The sequence below is a fragment of the Cnephaeus nilssonii genome (assembly GCF_951640355.1).
Source record: "Cnephaeus nilssonii genome assembly, chromosome: 16".
Classification (NCBI taxonomy): domain Eukaryota; kingdom Metazoa; phylum Chordata; class Mammalia; order Chiroptera; family Vespertilionidae; genus Cnephaeus; species Cnephaeus nilssonii.
The window spans coordinates 37,384,934-37,409,006 of NC_137087.1; the positions used below are offsets into that span (position 1 = coordinate 37,384,934).

Sequence of the window (24,073 nt, forward strand, 5' to 3'; positions counted from 1 at the left end):
AGGCAGAAGCGGTTAGGGGCAATCAGGAAGGCAGGCAGGCAAGCAGTTGGGAGCCAGCAGTCCTGGATTGTGAGAAGGGATGTCTGACTGCCCGTTTAGGCCCGATCCTACCAGAATCGGGCCTAAACGGGCAGTCAGACATCCCTCAAGGGGTCCCAGATTGGAGAGGGTGCAGGCTGGGCTGAGGGCCCCCCCCCCCCCAACCACCCACTCCGTGCATGAATTTTGTGCACCGGGCTCTAGTTAGTAATATAAAATCTAACCACCTTAATAGCATAGGGCAGTGGTCGGCAAACTCATTAGTCAACAGAGCCAAATATCAACAGTACAATGATTGAAATTTCTTTTGAGAGCCAAATTTTTTAAACTTAAACTTCTTCTAACACCACTTCTTCAAAATAGACTCGCCCAGGCCGTGGTATTTTGTGGAAGAGCCACACTCAAGGGGCCAAAGATCCGCATGTGGCTCGCGAGCCGCAGCTTGCCAAACACGGGCATAGGGAATTCCCAGGGCTTCTTGGGATGGGGGAGGGAATGTAGCAGTTTCAGAGAAGCTTTGGGAGCTTCTGAGTTCCTTATTCCCATTTAAAATTTAAAGTGACTAGATTTAAAGATTTAGGTTGAGGTGAATTCAGGTTATATAGTCTGGTTGTTTACAAACGACTTAGATTGTGCACCCTATCAATTCAAATAAGCATTGAGGCTGCATCCCCAATATATGTATTTTTATTTTCTTATAAATTATTTGCTTACTTCATTATAACAGTGTGCTTTCAAAGGTAATATACACACAAAACAGAACAAGTTTTAAGAGAGTGAATTAAAAAATAAATGGAAATAAAAGTTCTGTTTGCTTCCTGCTTCCAAAACCCATGCCTGTTTCCCTTTAAAAACTGCTGTTGTAGAGTATGCTACCAGTACCTCAGGCTCTAGAAAGGGGTTATTTTTCAGGACAGTGCTTATGGCTCCCCCGGCTTCAAAATTGCTGGGGATATTTGTTAAAATGATGATGCTTTGGCCCTACTTCTGAATTTATCACTGGGAGTGGGGCTTGGTAATCTTTTTAAAAATATATATATTTTTTATTGATTTAGAGGAGTAAGGGAGATGAATAGAAGCATCAATGATGAGAATCATTGATCTGCTGCCTCCTGCACAACCCCTACTGGGGATCAAGCCCACAACTCAGACATGTGCCCTGACTGGGAATCCAACTTTGACCTCTTGGTTCATAGGTTGATGCTCAACCACTGAGACACATGGGAGGCTCAAATCCATTCTTTAGAAAACTGCACCAGTGTGGGGCATGCAAGGAAGCACCTCAAACTTAAAATATCTCAAACTGATTTTTTTTGCTATTTAGCTTTCCATTAATCCAAATGTTCAATTGATACATTCAGAGAACTATAAAATAAAAGCATTGCTCACATTAAAGTACTTTCTAAATCATTAAAGACGATTAAATTATGTACAAATAATATTTATGGTTTAAAGTCTTAGTGGTTTTGACAGTCTGTACATAAATTCATATCAGTTCTTTTTCTTTGGCCAAGGTCTCCTATGAGGACTTAAGGAAAGTATATTCTTAAAAATGCACATACATACTCAAACATTTTTTTTATTTTATAAAACAAGGAAGACAGAAGGATAGGGGTTAATAGTCCTCCCCAAGTCCATTTTATGGATGTCAGGTTAGTACATCTTGGATTAATAAAATGCTAAATAGGAAAAGAATTCAGTTTGAGACATTTTAAGTTTGAGGAGTCAGAGGGAACCAAGTAGAGCTGGCCTTTGTTACTGAAAGTTTATTAAAATGCATGTACTTAAACCAACAAGGGGTATTTTTTAATTAGCCAGTTATATAGGAGAAGGAGAAAATGACCAATACATAAGTAATAAGTAGCCTAATTTAGCTTTGGTCTGGGGAAGAATATTCAGCAGGCTTAAAAAAAAATGAATCAACTTTTTTTTTAATGAAAAATAATTTCTGTTCATGATAATAACTTCAAACAGTACAAATAGATAAGCGTTGGAAAGTATACTTTTCTCGTACCTAAAATTTCTTCTCCCTTTTCTCCTGAGGCAACCACTGCTAACAGTTCTGTGTCTTCTCAGAAATATTATTTACCTAATCCTTCCTTCATTCCTCTCTCTTCCCTCCTTCCTTTCTTCTTATATAACACCATGCTTTTTTCACCTAACAGTATATCTTGGAGATGGTCCCTGATGTCAATTAGAGATATACCTCATTCCTTTTTAGGAGTCAGCATATTCCATTGTAGTAAGTGACTATATATAATTTATTGAAGTGAAATTGATACATGTTTAATTGCATCTAGTCTTTTGTGATTAGTGTTTGCAGTGACTATCATTGTACTAATATCCCTGAGCATTTGTAGAGTACATTGCTATAGAATATATTTCTAGAATCTATAGGATACATTCCTGTAAGTGAGGTTGATGGTGTATGCACTTAAAATTTTGATACCTATTGCTAAAGTACTTTTTAAGACTCTGTACTGATGTAAGGCTCCTGTGAGTACCTGTTTATTCATTCTTGTATTAGCAGAGTATTCCTGAACATTTTTATCTTTGCCATTGTGATAGTTAAAAAATGGTGGACAGAAGCTGAACTTGTATTATCTACTATTCAGAGCTTTTCTTCATCCATTCTTATTAAATTTTCAATGACTCTTATGAGTTGGGCAGCTGTAGCAGTTGGGATGGGGCAGATTCTTATGAGCCAAGTGTTTTTGCCAAAACAGCACTACTTCCCAGGCTTACTGAGTTACCAGGGCTGTCTTAAAGCCAGGGAGTCTGGGTGGGGGTAGGAGTGACCGAAGTGGGGATTCTGAAGAAATCCCCATTATTACCCCCCTTTACTCCTCTTCCTTACTCCGTCCTTTCCCTTGGTCTTTGCCCCAGATGTTGGTTTGTCAGCATAGGGACCTGGCAGTGTGAATTTGTTCATGGATTCTGTACATACCAGCACTGTGAGTGTGTCTTATGTTTAACACAGTTCAAAACAGCCAGTTCTTTTTATCACTGTAAATCAAATAATGGAAAATCAGAGCCAGATATTCATCTTCTAGCTGTGTCTTTTGTCCTGTACTCTTAAACTAGGAACCTTTCCTCAAATTTATTTTCCTTCTGTCCTGATTTTCTTACCTGTTTATTTCATCTTGCAAGCAGCTTTTGTAAGCAGTTTCAAATCTCTTTTGGATGTAAATGCAGAGTATTGATCAATAAATGATAGCTAAAATTAGAAGAAAGGAAAGAGAAATTAAATTTGAAAAATGCATTCAGTATCATTTGATTTGTAACAGCTCTGTGTTGACCATTTATGTAGATTGTTTTCATTAGTATTTGAACAAAATGCCATTGGTAGTGTCATGTTCATGTTTCTTCAGCCACTCAATATGCTGGTAGGAACCACAGGCCTGAAACAATTCCTAGCACAAAAATAAATGATTTATGGGAAAAATGGAGCATTTGGCCTTTTTTTTTTTTCTTGGATTTCAGTTAGTTTTCCCTTTCTAGAACAATCTACACTTCCACAAACTGAGCCTCTCTTAGCAGTCCATCCTATGTAGCAGACCATGAGTCAGATGGTCTCTAGGCCCTGTCTGTTAAAGGTCTGTGGACATATCACACTGCTTCAGCCAGATTACAGTTAAACCGTTCAAGCCAAACTTGCAGGAATGGCTGACCACTGGCTTTGTATTTCAACACAGAGCCATCATAACACCTTTAGTGTAAGCAATGTCTATTTATGTTTCTTTATATCCGAATTGACCTCATTCCCATTCTTAACGTGCCAGTTTTTCTTTTGCCTTTCTCTTTCTCCTTCGTTCTCTTAGCTAAACGTTTAGTATATTTTGCAGCCTCTTCCTTATTTATTTACTTTTTTAGTACATTGTTTCTTCAGATCAATACACTGACGTTTGTGTTGCAGGACGCTTAGAGTAGCAAGACACTGAATGTTGGGTGCTTTGGTCCAAGGTTTCTTACCTTTATGTAGGGGCTTTCTCACACATTTATGTAGACATCACCATCTTTTGAGAAATTTTGTAGTTTGTGGATTCTGCTATTCTTTTGGTCCCCAGATGACGAGGCACAGTATCAGTGAGACCAGGAATATCTTTTTTTTTTTTTTTTTTTTACAATGACCTAGTTGAGAACACTGAGATTGGCATCCACAATGCAACCCCGAACAGATTTGTGCTTTCTCTCTCCAGTCCTCCTTGGTGCATAACAGGAATGCCTTACTCAGTAGCAGGTGGATACAGCAATGGGTCAAGACACCCTGCTTCATGAGGAAACCTTGTTTGTTCTCACCACTGATTCAAACCACATACCCCTTCTTCCATTTTTCACCCAGAGCATCAGCAAAAACTTCTGTGCCATACACTTCTCACAAAAGGTAGAAGTTTGCATTTATCGTCCACTTCAGTGAGTCCCTGGCAGCCAGTGGCTGGGAAAGAGGTGTTTAGCTTCATCCTGAAGCAGCCGCCCACCTCCAAGGAGCCACAAAAAGAGCTTACCTACTTTTGCTTCTTGACAGGTTGCTTGTACACATCTAGATGTGGATTTAGTCTGCATAACTGTAACAGAGAAACTACCATTTTACTTCAGAAGACCCCCTATTAATGTGGTAAGTGTTATACTTTCCTTTCTATACTTGAATCTGTAGAAACTTAGATTAACAAACTGGATGAGGGACAGAAGAAACCAGTGCTCTTAAATGAAGAAAAACAAAGGCTAGGTGATAAATAAGCATTTTTGTTGTTGTTGTTAATCCTCACCCAAAGATACGTTGCCATTTATTTTTAGAGAGAGTGGAAGAGGGTGGGGGAGAGACAGAGAGAGAGAAACATTGATGTGAGAGAGACACATCGATTGGTTGCTTCCCACATGCGCACCTGACCAGGGCTGGGTATTGAGCCTACAACCAAGGTTCCTGCTATTGACTGGAATTGAACCTGGGACCCTTCAGTCCACAGGCCAATGCCTCTATCCACTGAGCCAAATCGGCTAGGGCTAAATAAGCATTTTTTTAAAAAATACCTAATGAAAGAGTAACATGCTAATTAACCGTACCTTCGTGGCGCCCATCATCCAATCAGGAGTGAGTGTGCAAATTAACCCAACAAAGATGGCAGGTTAATTTGCATATGCAGGTAGGAGCAGGGCAGGACACTTGCATCGTCACCGTGGCGATGACACAGGCATTCCGCACCACCCAGCCGCTCCGGGCCTCTGGGCAGCGTGGGAAGGCAGAAAGGCTGCTCTGGCCAGAGCGAAGGCGGTGCTGGCAGCCAGGGGAAGGAAGGCCCATTCCTGCATGAATCTTTGTGCATTGGGCCTCTAGTGTGTATGTATGTATGTGTGTGTGTGTGTGTGTGTGTGTTTATATATATATATATATTTTTTTTTTTTTACTGATTTCAGAGAGGAAGGGACAGGGAGAGAGAGATAGAAACATCATTGATGAGAGAGGTTCATTGATTGGCTGCTTCTTGCATGCCCCCTACTGGAGATCGAGCCTGTAAGCCGGGCATATGCCCTTGACCAGAATTAAACCTGGGACCCTTTAGTCCACAGGCTGATGCTCTATCCACTGAGCCAAACCGGCTAGGGCTAAATAAGCATTTTTAAAAAGAGGATTTTTATTGTTGTAAATTGACTAAAGGAGGAAAAAAAGCTTAAAATAAAGAAATTCAGTAAATTATGGAGATGTTTTTGAAAGGCCTTACAAATCAAAATCTATGAAAGATATTTCTTGGAAGGAAAGCTAACAGTGTTGGACACTTACTGCCTGAATATTGAACACTAAGGAGACAGAGCAGTCAAGAAAGAAGGGGAAGGGAAATAATGTTGGGGATCCCTGAGGCACCAGTGAGCTGGGGGAGGGCATAGAAAGCATAGCAGGCATGGTCCATGAGCAATGAAAAGCTGCACTGAAGCATGCTGGTTTACACAAAAGCCCGGTTACCTCTATAATTATCTAAGAGGGGAGCCATGCATTCTGGGGACTTTTTGTTCCTCCCTCTGCTATAGAATTTTTCTCAGTACCTTTCTACAGGGTACCTTTCTACATAATTCTCTTGTTTTCCCTACCCTTCCTCTTCCATTTATCATGCCGTCTTGTGAGTCTTATTCCATCATAAAGGTGATATTTCACATCACTAACAACTGTTTGCATTAGCAGCCAGATCTTAGGAAGGGGGAGGATGCTATTATAGAAGAGTGGCTTCCAAAGCTTAGTCTCCCATTCTCAGAGAGTATTATGGAAGGAGAAAGAGAGTTTAATAAACAATCCAGATTATATGCCTAATCCTGTCAGAATTGGAAAATTAAAAACTTAATCTATTTTTTCAAGGTAGATAACTGTCCTATTCTTTTGTCTCTGTAGAATCACAGCCTCCTCAAGTTGTTTTTCTGTCTCTGCTGCTAAGGAATTGGCTCGATCCAAGAATAGGGGGAGACAATGAGGATAAAATTGGTCTATGTGGTGCGGAAAAATTGAATTCAGTGTGTAAAAATTTTAGTTGGCTTATGTTCTGCCCCTAAAAATATGCTTCTAAAACTGTACTTGAAAAGTACCCAAAATTTTAAAGTCATATCAGCTCTTTACTGATAAATATTGAGAGGAGAACTGAACATATAACAATATTGCTTAAGCACAAACCATCATTTCCCCACATTCTTGCCAGTGCTTACAAGTAAATAAGTAAATACTAAAACAAAACAAAACACCTGACTCATCACAGTTAAGAGTTGGATATCTGTGTTAACAGCCCACTTAGCAGACGTGGTGAAATGCAGACTGGCAAGGAGAAGCCATTGAGCTCTTCAGTTGCAGTGTCCAGACAGTTCTGTTGATTCCCTGTCATGTGAGCCCCCTGCCATGCCCCAGCTACCTGTGATAAAAGGCATAGCCTACTCCAGTACCCAGGGCCACAACAGCCGTTTGGCCTCGCATGCAGCTCCTCTCCAGAAGTGGTGCAATCTCTGGCTCTAGAAGTCTGCCAGAGCCTCACACTGCCAATCCCGTTGCTGTATAAATGGCATCCCCTGGAGTTAGCCAGTGCAGCGGCTCCGTAAATTGCTATTAAATTTAAAGCCCTTTTACCTTTCTCTTCACCTTAATGAACTAGGAAGGCTATTTTCTAGATGGCTTTGCCTGAGTCAGCCCACATACAGTACTGTGTCCTTTTGGGAGAAGATAGTAGCCCGTGATGCTGAGGCCAGATCCGTAGAATGGACAGCAGTGCAGCATGATTCCTTATGTCCCACCACAGGGTGAGCTTCCCAGTGGCTGCTTGGTGAGGGCTTTCAAATGAAAGTACCCTTTGTTCAACCCAGACTGTGAGCTTCCAGAGAGCACCAGCTGTGTCATGGGCATCATTTTAAATTATCCCAATATCGTGCCTATAGTAGGTCCTCCCTGAAACTTCTCAGTTGGATGAATATGTGTCTAGCCTAGCATATCAAAGTGCAGCTTGGGGAACCTGGCCAAATCCTGCTTGTCCGAGTCATTAGCCGGTAGTCAGTGTTGGCAGGTGAGGAAAGTGGGGCACTGGGATGGCATGAGGAGGCAGCAGCAATAGGACATCCCATCCCCCAGTTCATTTGTAAGTTCAGGAAGGCTGCTGTTGTTTGATGATATTTTTGGCTTAATTCCCACATTTTTCAATTTAAGAATTCTGAAAAGTGAAAATTTGACAAGTGAGAGGGATATGCAGTATTTAACACAGTGTCTGCTTTTTAAAAAATCTGGTGTGAACATTTTACATATGTTGTCTAATAAAAACTAGATGATGGAGTGGAGAGAAGGACTGTACCAGATTATTTTTAGTCTACCTAATATAGAAGTAGGCTGCAGTGTGAACTGGTCAGGAAGAAGAGTCCCTGTTAATTTATTCACCTAGTTCCCATTTAAGAGAGAGGAAACATACGGTAAGAGATGTCCAGCTGCTTGTTGATGGTAACTAATAGTTGTATAGCTGTGTATGTATTATTTGTATCTGATAATATCTAATCTGGATATGGAGCTGTGTGTGTAGGAGAGTATGTTCACCATGAAAGCACAGAACATGGAGTGAATGTGGTTAACAATTCAGCCTTAAGTCCTGGTCCTTGCCTGCTCCTTTGGCCTTAAGGATGAACTTGTCTTTGGCCATGAAAAGGTGATAGGCTGGCTTTACAAGGATCCCTTTATTAGGCACATAAATCTTAATTTGGATTGGGTTTGTGCTCTTTTCTTCTACGGTGGTGAAAAGTGGGAGATTAAAACAGGGAATTCATTAGTCTTTTACCTAGAGGCTAGAAGCCATGTGAGAATTGTCAGCTTAGAAGTTTGGGATTATGAAGGGGGGCTCAGGTATAAAAAAGCACTTCACTTGTGTGGTAATTCATAGCTCTTGTCCATTTTGTAATCTTCACATGCTTGGGGCACCATAATTTCAATGCTGTAATTCCCTCTAGAGATCCTACAAACCTCTTCTGGAGTCTAGAGCAGTGATCGCCAACCTTTCGGACCTCGCGGACCACCAGTTGGCGACCACCGGTCTAGAGTATGGGAGTCACATACATTTATTATGTGATAATTGGGTTCCTAAAAAATTGAATTTAGCTCCTCAGGTAATCAAATGACTTCTAATTATTATCATTTATAGTTTAAGCACTTATACACCTACTCTAGCCCAGCAGCTTTAGGGTCAGGTAGATTTGAATTACTCTACTAATGGAATTGAAACTCAGGTAGTGTGTGACTCACAGATAGACTTCTCTCTCAAAGTCTTGCCTTGGCAATTGTACTCAAGCTTTTATTCTACCTGCTGTCATTTCCCACCACTGGGAAATGCTATTGAAATTACTTTATAACAGAGCTCTTTAAGCACACAATAATTGCATATTTTAAAGCATAATCTTTATGAATTCAGGTTTTGAGAATGTTTCTTAAGCAGCACATACCTTTACTTTCCCTTTGATGTTTTTTCAATGTTATTGCCATTCAACAATGACTTCAAGTATATTACACTGAGTGGCCAGATTATTATGACCACCTGACGTTTGTAGGCAAATTAGCCGGGATATGTATCGTATGGGATATGGAAGCGGAAGGCCTGTTCGAACACCTTTGCTGTCTGCAGTTACCAAGATAAAACATCTCCAGTTCGCACAGGAACACAAGGATTGGACAGTCGAGCATTGAAAAAAGTCATGTGGTCTGATGAATCACGTTTCCAGTTGCATCATGCAGATGGCAGAGTGGGAATTTCACGGAAACAGCATGAAAGCATGCACACCACATGCATGAGTACAACCCTTCAAGCTGGTGGGGGCAGTGTTATGGTTTGGGGCATGTTTTCCTGGCATGATTTGGGCCCTTTAATTCGTGTGGAACAACGTCTGGATAGCACAATATACTTAAGTACCATTGCTGATTCAGTTCATCCTATCATGTTGATGGCGTATCCCAATGGAGATGGCTTCTTCCAACAAGACAATGCGCCATGCCATGGTGCTCGTATTGTGCAGGAGTGGTTTCAAGAATATGAGGGAGACCTTACCTTGCTTAGGTGGCCCCCACAATCACCAGATCTCAATCCAATTGAGCATTTGTTAAAAGAGCCATCAGGCAGCTGGTTCCACAACCATCAAATCTCACAGAACTGGACAGTGCTATATATCAGGCATGGTGTCAGATTCCTCGCATCACCTTTCAACATCTCGTGGAGTCAATGCCAAGAAGAATTGCCGCAGTATTGAAGGCAAAAGGTGGCCCAACGAAGTACTGATGGGGTGGTCATAATAATCTGGCCACTCAGTGTATTTTCGGTGTTTGTATGTTTTATGCTCTCTTTCTGATGTTTTCCCCTCAGCACTTCCTTTAACCCTAATCGATTTCTATCTTCATGGTCCAATTAGTCCCCACTGAGAGATGTCCTGTAAATAGTGTCTGAAGCAGTGAGGTTGTTCCAGGCCTCATGCCATATATACTTGATTGGGTGTGAGTGCTCTATAAACTTTTTTTTTTTTATCACACATATATTGGGAACTGAAATGTGTTAAGTACTTCATTGATCTAATGCTAGGGCCAGTGCCAGCAAACTTGCCAGCATCAAAATTTTGCATAGCAAAAAAACCCCCACAGAAATAAAGTTAAAAGACGTTTGGCTCAGTGGTTAGTTAGCACATTGCCTCCTGCATGCACCCCTACCAGGGCCAGGGATCGAGCCTGCAACTTAACCCGAGACCCTTTAGTTTGCAGCCACTGAGCCAAAATAGCCGCTGTAGCCACTGAGCCAAATTGGCTAGGGCACAAATTACCTGTCTTAAAGAGTGATACACCAAGGGTGTCATCCTTTGAATTCAATAAATAACTAATTTTTATGGAATTAACAGGGAATTCAGCTATTATCCCAGTAATCAACTCCCTATTTTTTTTCTTTCTTCATTCTGTTAAGCTTAGTTCTTGGAATTTTACCATCAATATATATATTTTTTGTCTTTTTTTTTTTTACCATCAATATCTCTTGATTCAAGTATCACACATCTGCCCTTGGTTTGCAGCGTCATTACCACATTATTTCTCATTAGTAAAGAAATCTCCCTCTTTTAGAACCTTTGGTCAGAGAAGTGAACAAAAGCCAATCAGGCAGGCACTGTCATTCTTTATGAAAGGCTGTTATGAACAATCATTTGATGAGCTTAAGGCAATTTTCATTAAAATGGTCTTAGAAGCAAGAGCCCTGGTAATGAGTCTATACTTTACCTAAAAATTTAAAGTGTTATGAAAGGAATGTTCACAACCTTCAGTATCACATTATCTTTAATTTCTCTATCTCAGTTTTGTTAGCAACTTTAAAGTAAACTTGATTGATGTACTAAGATCAAAATCAGAACTTTGTTCTTGAAAAATAATTAAACTGATAATTATATTCTTTTTTCTCTCGTCTTCCCCCTCAAAAAAAAAAAAGTTTAATTTTGATCTGGTCCCCATGGTGTGAGGTGCGGGGGGCAGGGGGAATTTCAGGTACAATTAAGAATACTTAGGCACCTGGTCATCTAGTTCTATGTGTCATCCACATCCTTTGTTTTCCCTCTTCTCCACCCCACTGCCTTGTGTTTTAGTTCAGCAACTAGAAGGATGAGAAAAAAAATATGGCATCCTCTGGCTAATTAGTACCTTTGTTAAGAGAAATAGCTAGGGGAATAATTGAGACTATGGCTAAAGGAGGTGTCTTTGATTTATCTGAATTTCAATTTGCCAAGTTCATCCTGGTTTCTTTTATGATGGATTATCAGCATTATCACATGGCCTCTTTTTCATAAGCTATGATTTATTTTCTTAGAATGTAAATATATTAAACACTTGTATAAAGGGCAGTTGTGAGTTACAAAGAAGCATATCAGCTCAAGATGTACAAGCTGGGCAGGAAAAATGGGGTGGACATTTAACTGTGGCACAAAGAGTATCCTAACACATATCATTCCCAGAAACAACACAAGCCAAAGAATTAGAGGTGGGGAGAGGTTGCCAAAAAAGGAGAGAAGGGAAGGTTACAGTGTGGAAAATAGCATGTAAAATCTAATATCAAATATGTAGGAAAATTCAAAATAAAATCTGGGAGCCTCAAGACAGCAAGAAGATTAAGGACAGGGCAGATCGTGGGGTGTAAAAAAGGAAATCTGTGTTCAGGGAGGATAAGAAGGAGCCTGCCAGGTACAGCTGAATTAAATCCAGGTGGCTGCCAGTTCTGGAAGAAGACAGCTTTTTCCATTTCCTGTACACACTCGGGAGTAGACCTATAGCAGTTATAGGTGGACCAGTCCCAACTCGTCCTCTGGGTAATAGAACTTCATTTGCCAGACAGAGACTGGGGCCATGCTACTTGGTTTGGGCCTGTTGTCCTTCCTTGGTTCCTCCAGAAGACCACTGTAACTTAGTGACTGCCATTGCAAGTCTGATCATTGCTTTCATGCTGAACACCTTAGATACTTCTCATTACTCTTAGAAGATTATCTTGTCACCAGTTCTAAAGACCTGCACCGTTGGCCTTTCCATCTCTTTAGCCTTCACTTTCCCCGTAAGGCTCCCCCTTAATTCTCCCTTCCCCGGCCTGTGACCTTTGTGTGCTACCATGCTCTCTCCAACCCAGAGCGAATGCTCCTCCCTCTACTATTTAACTACTTAATTCCTTCCTCACCCCACCCCAGACTTCTTGGTAGCACTTACCACAGTTAAAGTTTTGCATTTGTGTGTGATTATTTGATCACACTAAAGTGTAAGCTCCTAGAGAGAGGAACCATGTCATCTTTTTCTCAACAGTCCCATGCATAGTTGATTTAAAACATGTCTATTGTGAATGGGTAAAGAAAAAAGCTAAATAGTGTAGTGGTGAATTTCAATCTCATCTCCACCACTTCCAGGCTATTTTCTTACCTGTAGATGCCTACCTCTTCACAATGCCTTAAATAAGAAAGAAGTTTCTTTTCTTCTCATGTGAAAGGCCAAGCGCCTGGAGAGCTAGGCAAGATCATCAAGGGCCCAGCCTTCTATCTTTTTTGCTGGACATCTATGAACACAGCTTAAAATTAGGGACTCAATTAGTAAAGAAAAAGGGAAGAACAGATATCAGGGGCAATTGGCAATCCCTGCCATAATGCCTTATAGAGGTTATTATAAGGGTTAAATACATACATAAGACTCTTAGCATAGTGCCTGACACATAACACTCAGCCATGGCTATTTGTCCTCCTTCATTCAACAGATTCTAATAAATGACTACCCGAGAGGCCTTCCACCCCTGTTCTTTGGAAAATTTTCAGCTCTTCATTTCTTTGCTTCTTCATTTTGGGTCAAATTACTTGGTTTACTGTGTTTGCAAATAGTTTACCCTCAGTATAGGGAGCACATCTTTTTTTTGGTAGTTCATGGAATAACAGCCTTTTTGCCACCCCACTGGGACTTTGCTCACCATAGCCTCTTCGTGATTCCTGTTTATATAAAGTCAGCCTCCCCACACCTAAGATAACCTCTGTTGATCAGATAGAGACAAATCTGTTTTCTTCTGTGGATGGTGCTATATGAGCGTAAATCTGCCTTTGTTTAAGGCTATACTTCAACAAGCAGGAGGTGGGCAGTGGAGAGCATAGAGGGAGGTGAGAGGGAACTTTAGTGAAAATAGAGTAGAATAGTGTGTATTTATCCTTGACAGTTTATTTTTCTTTATTTCCTGTGAAGGCAATTGACCGAGGTGTGGGCTTTGAACTTGTCTACAGCCCAGCTATCAAAGACTCCACAATGAGAAGGTACACCATTTCCAATGCCCTCAATTTGATGCAAGTCTGCAAAGGAAAGGTATGGTTTCCTAATTTTAGGATGTTTTTCAAATCCAGCAGTTTATTATTAATCCACTAGATTATCAAACCAATTCCTTTTCCTTAAAGCAGAAAGTTGTCAGGGCACAGAAATAAATTCTCCTGTTTCAATGAGCTCTGTAAGTTTTAAGGGGAAGAAAATAATGCGAGAAGATTCATGTGAGGAAGGGAAAGATATGTTGAAAGTCTTTTTTTTTTTTTTTTTCAATTTTTTTATTAAGGTATTATATGTGTACATATCTTACCATTGCCCTCCCCACACCCCACTCCCATGTATGCCCCCACCCCCCAGAGTTTTGCATCCATTGGTTATGCTTATATGCATGCATACAAGTCCTTTGATTGATCTCTTATCTCCCCCACCTCTCCCTAACCTTCCCCTTGTAATTTGACAGTCTGTTTGATGCTTTACTGTCTCTGTATCTATCTTTTTGTTCAAGTTTATAATGTTCTTTATTATGCATAAATGAGTGAGATCATGTGGTATTTTTCTTTCATTGACTGACTTATTTCACTTAACATAATGTTCTCCAATTCCTCCCAGGTTGCTGCAAATGATGAGAATTCCTTCTTTTTTATGGCAGCATAGTATTCCATTGTGTAGATGTACCACAGTTTTCTGATCCAGTCATCTGCTGACGGGCACCTAGGCTGTTTCCAAATCTTAGCTATGGTGAATTGCGCTGCTATGAACATAGGGGTGCATATATCCTTTCTAATTGGTGTTTCTAGTTTCTTCGGATATATTCCCAGGAGTGGGATTACTGGGTCAAATGGGAGTTCCATTTTCAGTTTTTTGAGGAAACTCCATACTGTTCTCCACAGTGGCTGCACCAGTCTGCAATCCCACCAGCAGTGCACGAGGGTTCCTTTTTCTCCGCATCCTCGCCAACACTTGTCGTTTGTTGATTTGTTGATGATAGCCATTCTGACAGGTGTGAGATGGTATCGCATTGTTGTTTTGATTTGCATCTCTCGGATAATTAGTGACGTTGAGCATGTTTTCATGTGTCTCTTGGCCTTCCTTCTGTCTTCTTTTGAAAAGATTCTATTTAGGTCTGTTGCCCATTTTTTTATTGGATCATTTATCTTCCTTTTATTAAGTTGTATAAGCTGCCTGTAGATGTTGGAGATTAAACCTTTATCAGTGATGCCATTTGCAAATATGTTCTCCCATGCAGTGGGCCTTCTTGTTGTTTTGTTGATGGTTTCTTTTGCTGTGAAAAAGCTTTTTATTTTGATGTAGTCCCATTTGTTAATTTTCTCTTTAGCTTCCATTGCCCTAGGGGCAGTGTCAGTGAAGAATTTCTTTTGGCATATGTCTGACATTTTGCTGCCTGTGGATTGCTCTAGTATTTTTATGGTTTCCCGTCTTATGTTTAAGTCCTGTATCCATTTTGAGTTTATTTTTGTGTATGGCGTAAGTTGGTGATCAAGCTTCATTTTTTTGCATGTATCTGTCCAATTTTCCCAACACCATTTATTGAAGAAACTGTCTTTATTCCATTGTATGTTCATGCCTCCTTTGTCAAATATTAATTGAGCATAGTGGTTTGGGTCAATATCTGGATTCTCTATTCTGTTCCATTGATCTATATGTCTGTTCTTGTGCCAGTACCAGGCTGTTTTGAGAACAGTGGCTTTGTAATACAGCTTGAAATCTGGTATTGAGATCCCTCCTACTTTATTCTTCTTTCTCAGGATTGCTGTGGCTATTCGGGGTCTTTTTTTATTCCAGATGAATTTTTGGAGAGTTCTTTCAAGGTCTGTGAATTATGCCGTTGGTATTTTAATGGGGAGTGCATTGAATCTATAGATTGCTTTGGGTAGTATGGACATTTTAATGATGTTGATTCTACCAATCCATGAACATGGTATGTTCTTCCATCTGTTTACGTCTTCCTCTATCTCTTTTTTCAGTGTCCTGTAGTTTTCCGTGTATAGGTCTTTTACCTCCTTAGTTAAGTTTATTCCTAGGTATCTTAATTTTTTTGGTGCGATGGTAAATGGGATTGCCTTTTTAGTCTCTCTGTCTGTAAGTTCACTATTGGTGTATAGAAAGGCCATAGATTTCTTGGCGTTAATTTTGTATCCTGCTACATTGCCGAATTCATTTATTAAGTCTATGAGTTTTTTGACGGAGTCTTTCGGATTTTTTATGTACAATATCATGTCGTCTGCAAATAAAGACAGCTTTACTTGTTCTTTTCCAATCTGGATGCCTTTTATTTCTTCTTCTTGTCTAATTGCAATGGCTAATACTTCCAGTACTATGTCAAACAGGAGTGGTGAGAGTGGGCATCCCTGTCTTGTTCCTGTTCTTAGGGGAAATGTCTTTAGTTTTTGTCCATTGAGTATGATGTTTGCTGTGGGTTTATCATATATAGCTTTTATTATGTTGAGGTATGAGCCATCTATTCCCACCTTGTTGAGAGCTTTTATCAAGAAAGGGTGTTGGATTTTGTCAAATGCTTTTTCTGCATCAATTGATATGACTATGTGATTTTTGTCTTTCAATTTGTTTATGTGATGTATCACGTTTATTGATTTGCGGATATTGTACCATCCTTGCATTCCTGGGATAAATCCTACTTGGTCATGGTGTATGATCTTTCTGATGTACTGCTGGAGCCGATTTGCTAGAATTTTGTTGAGGATTTTGGCATCTATGTTCATGAGGGATATTGGTCTGTAATTCTCTTTCATTGTGTTGTCTTTATCTGGTTTTGGTATTAGGGTGATGCTGGCTTCATAGAAGGAGCTTGGAAGTGTTCCTTCCACTTGAATTTTTTGGAATAGTCTGAGGAGGATAGGTTTTAGTTCTTCCTTGAATGTTTGGTAAAACTCTCCTGTGAAGCCATCAGGCCCCGGGCTTTTGTTTGCCGGAAGCTTTTTGATGACTGCTTCAATTTCGTCCATAGTTATTGGCCTATTGAGCTGTTTAGATTCTTCTTGATTGATTTTTGGAAGGTTATATTTTTCTAGGAATATGTCCATTTCCTCCAGATTGTCCAGTTTGTTGGAATAGAGTTGTTCGTAGTATTTTGTAACAATCCTTTGTATCTCAGCAGGGTCTGTTGTTATTTCACCTCTTTCATTTCTGATTTTGTTTATTTGGGTCCTCTCTCTTTGCTTCTTGGTGAGCCTGGCTAGAGGTCCATCAATCTTGTTTATCCTTTCAAAGAACCAGCTCTTGGTTTTGTTGATCTTATGTATTGTTTCTTTGGTCTCTATGTCATTTATCTCCGCTCTGATCTTTGTTATTTCCTTCCTTCTGGTTACACTGGGCTTTTCTTGCTGCTCTTTTTCTAGCTCTTTGAGTTGTAGGGTTAAGTAATTTATTACCATTGTTTCTTGTTTTTTGCAATAGGCCTGTAGAGCTATGAACTTCCCTCTCAGGACTGCTTTCGCTGTGTCCCATAGATTTTGGATTGTTGTGTTTTCATTGTCATTTGTTGCCATGATGTTTTTTATTTCTTCCTTGATCTCTCTGGTGATCCAGTCCTTGTTTAATAGCATGCTGTTTAGTCTCCATGTGTTTGATTTCTTTGGATTGTATTTATTGTAGTTGATTTCCAATTTTATGCCACTGTGATCTGAGAAGATGCTTGATATAATTTCTATCTTCTTGAATTTGAAGAGACTTTGCCTGTGACCCAGCATATGGTCTATCTTTGAAAATGACCCATGTGCACTTGAGAAGAATGTATATTCTGTGGCTTTGGGGTGAAATGTTCTGAAGATGTCAATTAATTCCATCTGGTCTAGTGAGTCATTTAGGATTGCTGTTTCTTTGCTGATTTTTTGTTTAGAGGATTTGTCCAGTGGTGATAGTGGGGTATTAAAGTCTCCTACTATGATTGTGTTGCTATTAATCTCTCCCTTGATATCCTCCAGGAGTTTTTTTATGTATTTGGGTGCTCCTATATTGGGAGCGTATATGTTTACCAGAATTATTTCTTCTTGTTGGATTTCTCCCTTTAGTATTATGAAGTGGCCTTCCTTATCTCTTGTTATGGCATTTACTTTGAGGTCTATTTTGTCTGATATAAGTATTGCTACCCCAGCTTTTTTTTCATTTCCATTTGCCTGAAAGATATTTTTCCATCCCTTCACTTTCAATCTGTGTGAGTCTCTTGTTCTGAGGTGGGTCTCTTGTAGACAGCATATATATGGGTCGTGTTTTTTTATCCATTCAGCTACTCGATGTCTTTTGATTGGAGCATTTAGTCCGTTTACATTTAAAGTTATTACTGAAAGGTATTTGTTTGCAGTCATATCTATTTTTGTGTCTGTATTCCTTCTTACCTGTTTATTTCTTCTTTTTACAGTATTCCCTTTAGCAATTCTTGCATTGCTGGTTTGGTGGTGATAAACTCCCTGAGGCTTTTTTTGTCTGCAAAGCTCCTGATTTCCCCTTCAATTTTGATTGATAGTCTTGCTGGATATAGTATTCTTGGATTCAGTCCTTTGCTTTGCAACACTTTGTATACCTCCTTCCATTCACTTCTAGCTTGTTGTGTTTCTGATGAGTAATCATTTGACAATCTGATGGGTGTTCCTTTGTAGGTAACTCTCTGTCTCTCTCTTGCCGCCTTTAGGATTCTCTCTTTATCATTTATATTTGCCATTGAAATTATGACATGTCTTGGTGTGGGTCTTTTGGGGTTGATCCTGCTTGGGACTCTCTTTACTTGCGTAACTTTTATCTTTCCCATATCCGGGAAGTTTTCTGTCATTATTTCTTCAAATAGATTTTCTAATCCCTGCTGCTCTTCTTGTCCTTCTGGCAGCCCTATTATACGCATGTTACTTCGTTTCATGTTGTCCCGAAGTTCCCTTAGGCTTTCCTCCTGCTTTTTAATTTTTTTCTCCAATTGCTGTTCAGCTTGAGCTTGTTTCTGTACCTGATCTTCTAACTCACTAATTCGGTCCTCTGCTTCTTGTAATCTACTGTTGAAACTTTCCATGGTGTTTTTGATTGTAGCTATATCACTTTTCATTTCTTCCTGATTCTTGCATAAGTTGTTGATTTTCTCATCCATCCGATGTATAAATTCCATGACCATTACTCTGAACTCCTTTTCGGTCATGTTGCAAGCTTCATTTTCACTAATTTCCTTTCTTGGCGACTCCACATTTTCTTTCCTCTGTGAGTTATTTCGTTTCCCCATTCTGGCTATTACCAGAAAGCTCAAGCTTCTGTTTGCGTGGACCTGGGCCGTGTGCTGTGGGGACTTCGCTCCACCCTAGTTTCACTGAAGTGCACTGACACTAGGACGTGTGGCTGTCTTTGGTTGGTGGGAACCAGACTTGCCCAGGATCAGTGTCCCCAGTGTTCTGTGTGGTCTCGTGTGCACATTTAGAATCAGGGGCCCTGTCTGCACCACACTGTTGGTATGTGCCGAGAATGAGATCCTTAGCATGTGCCAGGAGTCAGAGTTTCCCTGTGTCTGCACCAAGACTCGAGTGTCAAAGTCTCTTTTGCCTTGTGCGGTTTCTCGTTGAGAATCAGGGTCCCTGTGTGTGCACGCACCAACAATTGGGGTCGCTGGCTCTTAGTGTGAATGCGCTGTGAGTCAGGGATCCCGGGCAGCTGTGTCCGGCGTGCCAAATTCCCTGAAGTGGGGCTGCGTCCTGTGTGTGCTCTCTCTACTGAGCCAAACCGGCTAGAGCGCACATTCTTAAAAACCTGAAGGTGAGCCGGCTCAGTGCACTCTCCCAAAGTCCCAGAAGGGGGGCGGAGTCCGTCCTGCGCGCCAAATTCCCCAAAGGGAAGCCCCTCTTAAGAATCTCCGAAGGGGGAGCTGTGACCCGCGAGCCAAATTCCCCGAAGGGGAGCCCTCTGTGCGCACTGACAGATTTCCCCGACGGGGAGCTGCTTCTGTCCCGTGCGCGAGCGCGCGCCAAATTCCCTAAGAGGGAGCGTGTCCCTGCGCAAAGCTCGGCAGCTTGGGCCAGGGGCGGGTCTATCAGTTACTATGGCGCTGTCTGTGCGCGCGCCCGTGAGCAGCTTGGGCGAGGGGCGCGTCTATCAGTTACTATGGCGCTTTCCGCACGCCTGTGGGCGCTCAGCAGCTTGGGGGAGGGGCGGCTCTATCAGTTACTATGGCGCTATCAGCGCCTGCGAGGAGGGGGATAGGCTCTTTGACTCACGGAAATCTGCCGGGAAGTCTGGATTCTTGTTGTTTGTCTGAAGCTGTGATAGCAGTTCTCTGTCCCCAGTGGCTGCAGGGTCCTGGTTTGTGTCAGAAGCCAGGATCCGAGTCTCAGGCAGCTCTGTTTCCCAAGATGGCGTGGTCTCTGCGTCCGCACCAGCCGCCGAGAAGTGTCCGCTTTGTGCGCGGGGCTCCGCCGTCTAGGGCTGCCCTGTTCGGGAGCCCCTTGGAAGACCTGCAGAATCTAACTGACCCTATCTCATACACACACACACACACCACACACATCTACACTCTCCTCTATGGGTTCCTCACTCACACTCTCTCTCTCCCTACCTTCTTGCCGGTCGCCATCTTTTCTCTCTCTGTTGAAAGTCTTTATCTTTCCATAAGGAATTTGCAATTTAGCTACTGAAAAGAATAGTCTAGATAATAATTTTTTGTCATCAGTGAGTTGAATTTAGGTTGTATGACCTTCTCAAGTTTTTAAAACGAATTCATCTTTTCTAAGATCTGTTGGGAAGACTTATTATATGCTGCCTTTAGTTTGACATGAGGGTTTTTTATTCTTTCACTTTAATTATTTACCTTGTCTTGAAAAGAAGTTGGTGTTTATAGAGCCTTAAATGTTAAAATGTGAATACTGATTATTTGTATTATAAGACTCTTCAGTTTTTTTGAACCTCTAAGATTAATATTGATCACTTTCTGTTTTGTAGAATGTAATTATATCTAGTGCTGCAGAAAGGGTAAGTCTGCCACTACGTATTTTATTTTTGCTTTTCAAGCTGTAAAACTTGAAAGTTTCTAGGGGAGAAATTAAAATAGTAATATAACGAACGTTTATTGCATGTTTTCATTTTAACTGTACTTGCTCATTGTAATTGCTGAAGAGTAAAATTTATCCCCATTTCTTTTGGGCTTCAAGTTTTGTTTATATAAATAGTTTTTTCTTTATACTATTATAGAATGCTTTTTAAGGTTCTTTTATATGTTTAGAAACTTAAAACAATCAAAATTATAACAACTTAAATTTATGCAATTGACTTCCTTATTTTTGGACACTTAATCATCCTATTAATTTACTGTAGATGAAGTCATTGAAACGTTATGAATAGCAGCACTCATGTCTGTTTTTTGTTCATTTTGTTTTAGCCTTTAGAAATAAGAGGTCCATATGATGTGGCAAACTTGTATCCTTTTCTGAGTCAGAAGTTATTGAAATTTTCTCTTAGGAAATTTGGAATTTGAAATGATATATTTTAACAAGACATTTTTCTGAACTTTTTACTGTAAGTTCACCAATTAATAATTTCAAAAACAAATTACATCAGGTTCTAGATAGCTTTATCCTTTTGTTTTCTGGACTAAGGGTGAGATAGAAAAAGGAGAACAAGAATGAGGAACTATATTTAAAAAGCTTAGTTAAATAAGCCTCTTTTCAAATGCTTGTTCCATTTGGGCTAAGAACTGCGATAGAATTAACGTCTCTCTTGCAGTATGACCAGGTGAGCTGGCATTGTCAGTTATGTTTGTGTTAGTCGCCTGTCCTTGGCTGACTGGGTTAAAATCCTTAATGACTCCACAGAGGGTTGCTGTTTGGGCTCTCTGAAAGTGATGCCAAGGCTGCAGTTTCTACCAACTGCCGAGCAGCGCTTCTCCATGGAGGTGAGCAAGTTCTTCCAACAAAAACATCCAGTGGTCATGTGAGGAGCCAATCATTTTTATCAGAGAATTGCGCCATATCCACTTTCATTATCCTTCCCTGCAGAGTTCCTTTAGGGTCATCTTTTCCCAACCTGCTTTAACCATACCCAGCAGTGCTTTCTCGTCTTTCGCTTCAGGCTTTACTTTCTGAAGTTTGTGGAATGAACAGTTTGTATTACAGAAGTGAGTATTGAGTGCATCCTTTCAAGCTCTGTGTGGGTGTCCCTGGCTATATTTTGATAGGCTTCTACTCTTCCTTTCTCCTCCCTCCTCTTCATCCCATCACACTTTCCCTCCTGAAAATCACTGTTTTAAAGAACTGAAATGTTAACAATATGTTTTGCCACTTAAGAACACAAAAACAGCATACCTTTTTTTATTCAGATTTCCTTTACATATATCTTTCTCTTTACATTAATTCCACTACTAGAAGCCATTGAATTTCTCATTCATCAGATGATAAAAATTAAATTAGAAGTATATGGTATGCCTAGATTTTGAAGAATGAAAATGAGGTTTTATTTTTTTTAGTTTACACTTTTCTGTTTTATTTTCATTCTCTTTGAAATTTTTAACACTAATGGTAATGGTCAAGAAGCAATTTACTTGATATCACCCAGAGGAATTTAAACTTCAGAATAAGTTGCTACATATCGACTAAGTTATTTGGCATACACATACTAGTTACTGAAGTCTTGTGTGTTGTGTCTGGATTTTAGTGATCTGATTTCCATTGAGAGAATTGATTACTATATTGCTTTACCATGAATTACATGATTTTGCTTTTGGTTTCAAAATGTTTAGTATGAAATTGTTGTATTATGTAGCCTAGATCCCATCACATTAAGCTCTGGGAATGACCAAGTTAATCAGGATTTTATCGAAATTTTCTTGAAATTAGGGAACAGTTGGTTCACACTTGGTTATTTTTGTCTATTTTAAATGAATGTAAGAAATCATCAAGAGTTTGGATAACAATTCATGTTCCAAAGTAGACTAAAGCAAGAAAGGGGAACTTAAAAAAAATTTAATAGGGAAAAATCTGAAGTTACACATTTACCTTAAAAAAACTTAACTATGTAAAGCTAGGCTTTTATAGTAGCTGAACTAAATTACTTGTGGACTTCAGGTAGCATTGCCATTCATCCTAGTGTGCCCGGAATAGGCCTAGTTTGTGCTTGTTGTCCTGCAGAATTAACCATACCTCTAGAGGATAAATTATAGTTACCCTGGTTTTACTTGACATTGGGATAGTATGAGACAGTTGTGTAGTGTATTCTTAAAATTGCTAATTTAGCCTTAGGTTATATTGCAAGAAAGAAAGGATTCTGAGGCAAGGAGATTTAAGGTCTCAGTATTGTCCCCTGCACTGATGAAGTCCCAGCTGCCATCTGCATCACCCTTAGTGCCGAAGTTAAGGACAGCCGAGCCCTGGAGCCCTACCAGAGGATAGTTAATGGGTTCTTAGAACACCCGGAAACTTTCTCATGAGGGCAATATTGAAAGCCGTACAAGAATGAATACCTTGAAAACAGAAAACTTGCGACACACAGTAACTGGCTTTCAGCATTGGAAGTCTTGCTGCAGGGATTCAGAATTAGATGGATCCTATAGGTTTCCAGGAACCAGTGAATAGCAATTTTGAGGTTGTGGGGAAGGGACAGAAGAAAGTGGTTCAGGGCCAGAGGCTCTGGCCAGTGGTTGATGAAGTCAAGTAGCCGTTGGACCAAGATGGACCTATTGGGCACACTTGACTTAATTCCTCATGGACAAAATAGTGCACTCATAAATAAGTGCTTTAGAGTTCGTTGTAGATTTCCCTTGACAATCCCTGTATGTGAAAACTAAAGCCCTATATTAATGTAACTTCTTGCTATGACAAAAATAAATGTATTTTCAAAAGACTTACACTGAAAGAATTACTTTACCTGTTAGTTTCTTTAGCTGATGACTATAAAGGTCTTATTTATAAGCTTGAATTAAGAAGTAAATACCCATGTGATTTTAAAAAAAATAGAACATTTCTGAGATGGAACAAAGAATTTTTAAAATAAATGCATTTTGTTTTGTTATAAAGTGTTGGTTTTCACAATTTAATTTTTATATTTTTTATTTATTTACCTGATACTTAGATTTTTACTTAGACCATAGTGATACAAATAAACATCTCTAAATACACCGTTTTTCATTTGGTGAAATGGAAATCATTGGCACTTTTTATTTAATTTGAGGCTCTCTGGTTATGTTGTCATTTTAATGACCTCAAGAGCAGTTTTGTCCTTTTTATATATTAAAATGCTTTTAAATAACTGACAAAAATATAGTAGACTTGTCAAGTTAATCCTTACAAATGAAAAGGTAACGCTTATCTCTTTAAAATTGACTTTACTTTTATTACTTGAAATAATTCTTAACTAAATTTATGTTTATTGAGTTCTTTAGGTTTTACCTCCTTCATAGCAAATGGATCTCTCCCTAGGTCCTCTCACTTCCTAAGGACTAAGTTTGAATCTCTTTACATGGTATTATAGCTCTTCCCAAGCTACTCTGCCAGCCTCATTTCTCCCTAATTTTTTCACATTCTTCCTTCTCACCAGCCATGTTGTCCCCTAACCATACTAGGTTCTTCTTACTCCTCGCTCTCTCCTTGGCTTTGCAAAGGAATACTTCCTTCTCCATTTGCCACCTCTTTCCTTCCTAGAGTCACCTCTTTTATTTTTTTATATGTATATTTTTATTGATTTCAGAGCGAAAGGGAGAGGGAGAGAGAGAGATAGAAACAGTAATGATGAGAATCATTGATCAGCTGTCTCCGG

At 39.8% G+C, this 24,073-nt stretch overlaps 1 protein-coding gene and 1 pseudogene across 2 annotated transcripts in view; one reads left to right on the forward strand and one right to left on the reverse strand.

Annotated features, from left to right (window-relative positions):
* Positions 1-24,073, forward strand: part of RPP30 (ribonuclease P/MRP subunit p30) — a 35,956-nt gene that overhangs the window by 9,185 nt on the left and 2,698 nt on the right. The window contains exons 6-10 of the mRNA XM_079794130.1: positions 4,565-4,654; positions 13,256-13,372; positions 20,270-20,299; positions 20,706-20,743; positions 21,139-21,218. Of these exons, the coding sequence (XP_079650256.1) occupies positions 4,565-4,654; positions 13,256-13,372; positions 20,270-20,299; positions 20,706-20,743; positions 21,139-21,218 (355 nt within the window). The remainder of the gene's footprint in view (positions 1-4,564; positions 4,655-13,255; positions 13,373-20,269; positions 20,300-20,705; positions 20,744-21,138; positions 21,219-24,073) is intronic.
* LOC307112992 (small ribosomal subunit protein eS6-like) lies at positions 3,318-4,499 on the reverse strand (annotated as a pseudogene). The gene has a single exon. The product of its transcript is annotated as a small ribosomal subunit protein eS6-like (transcript).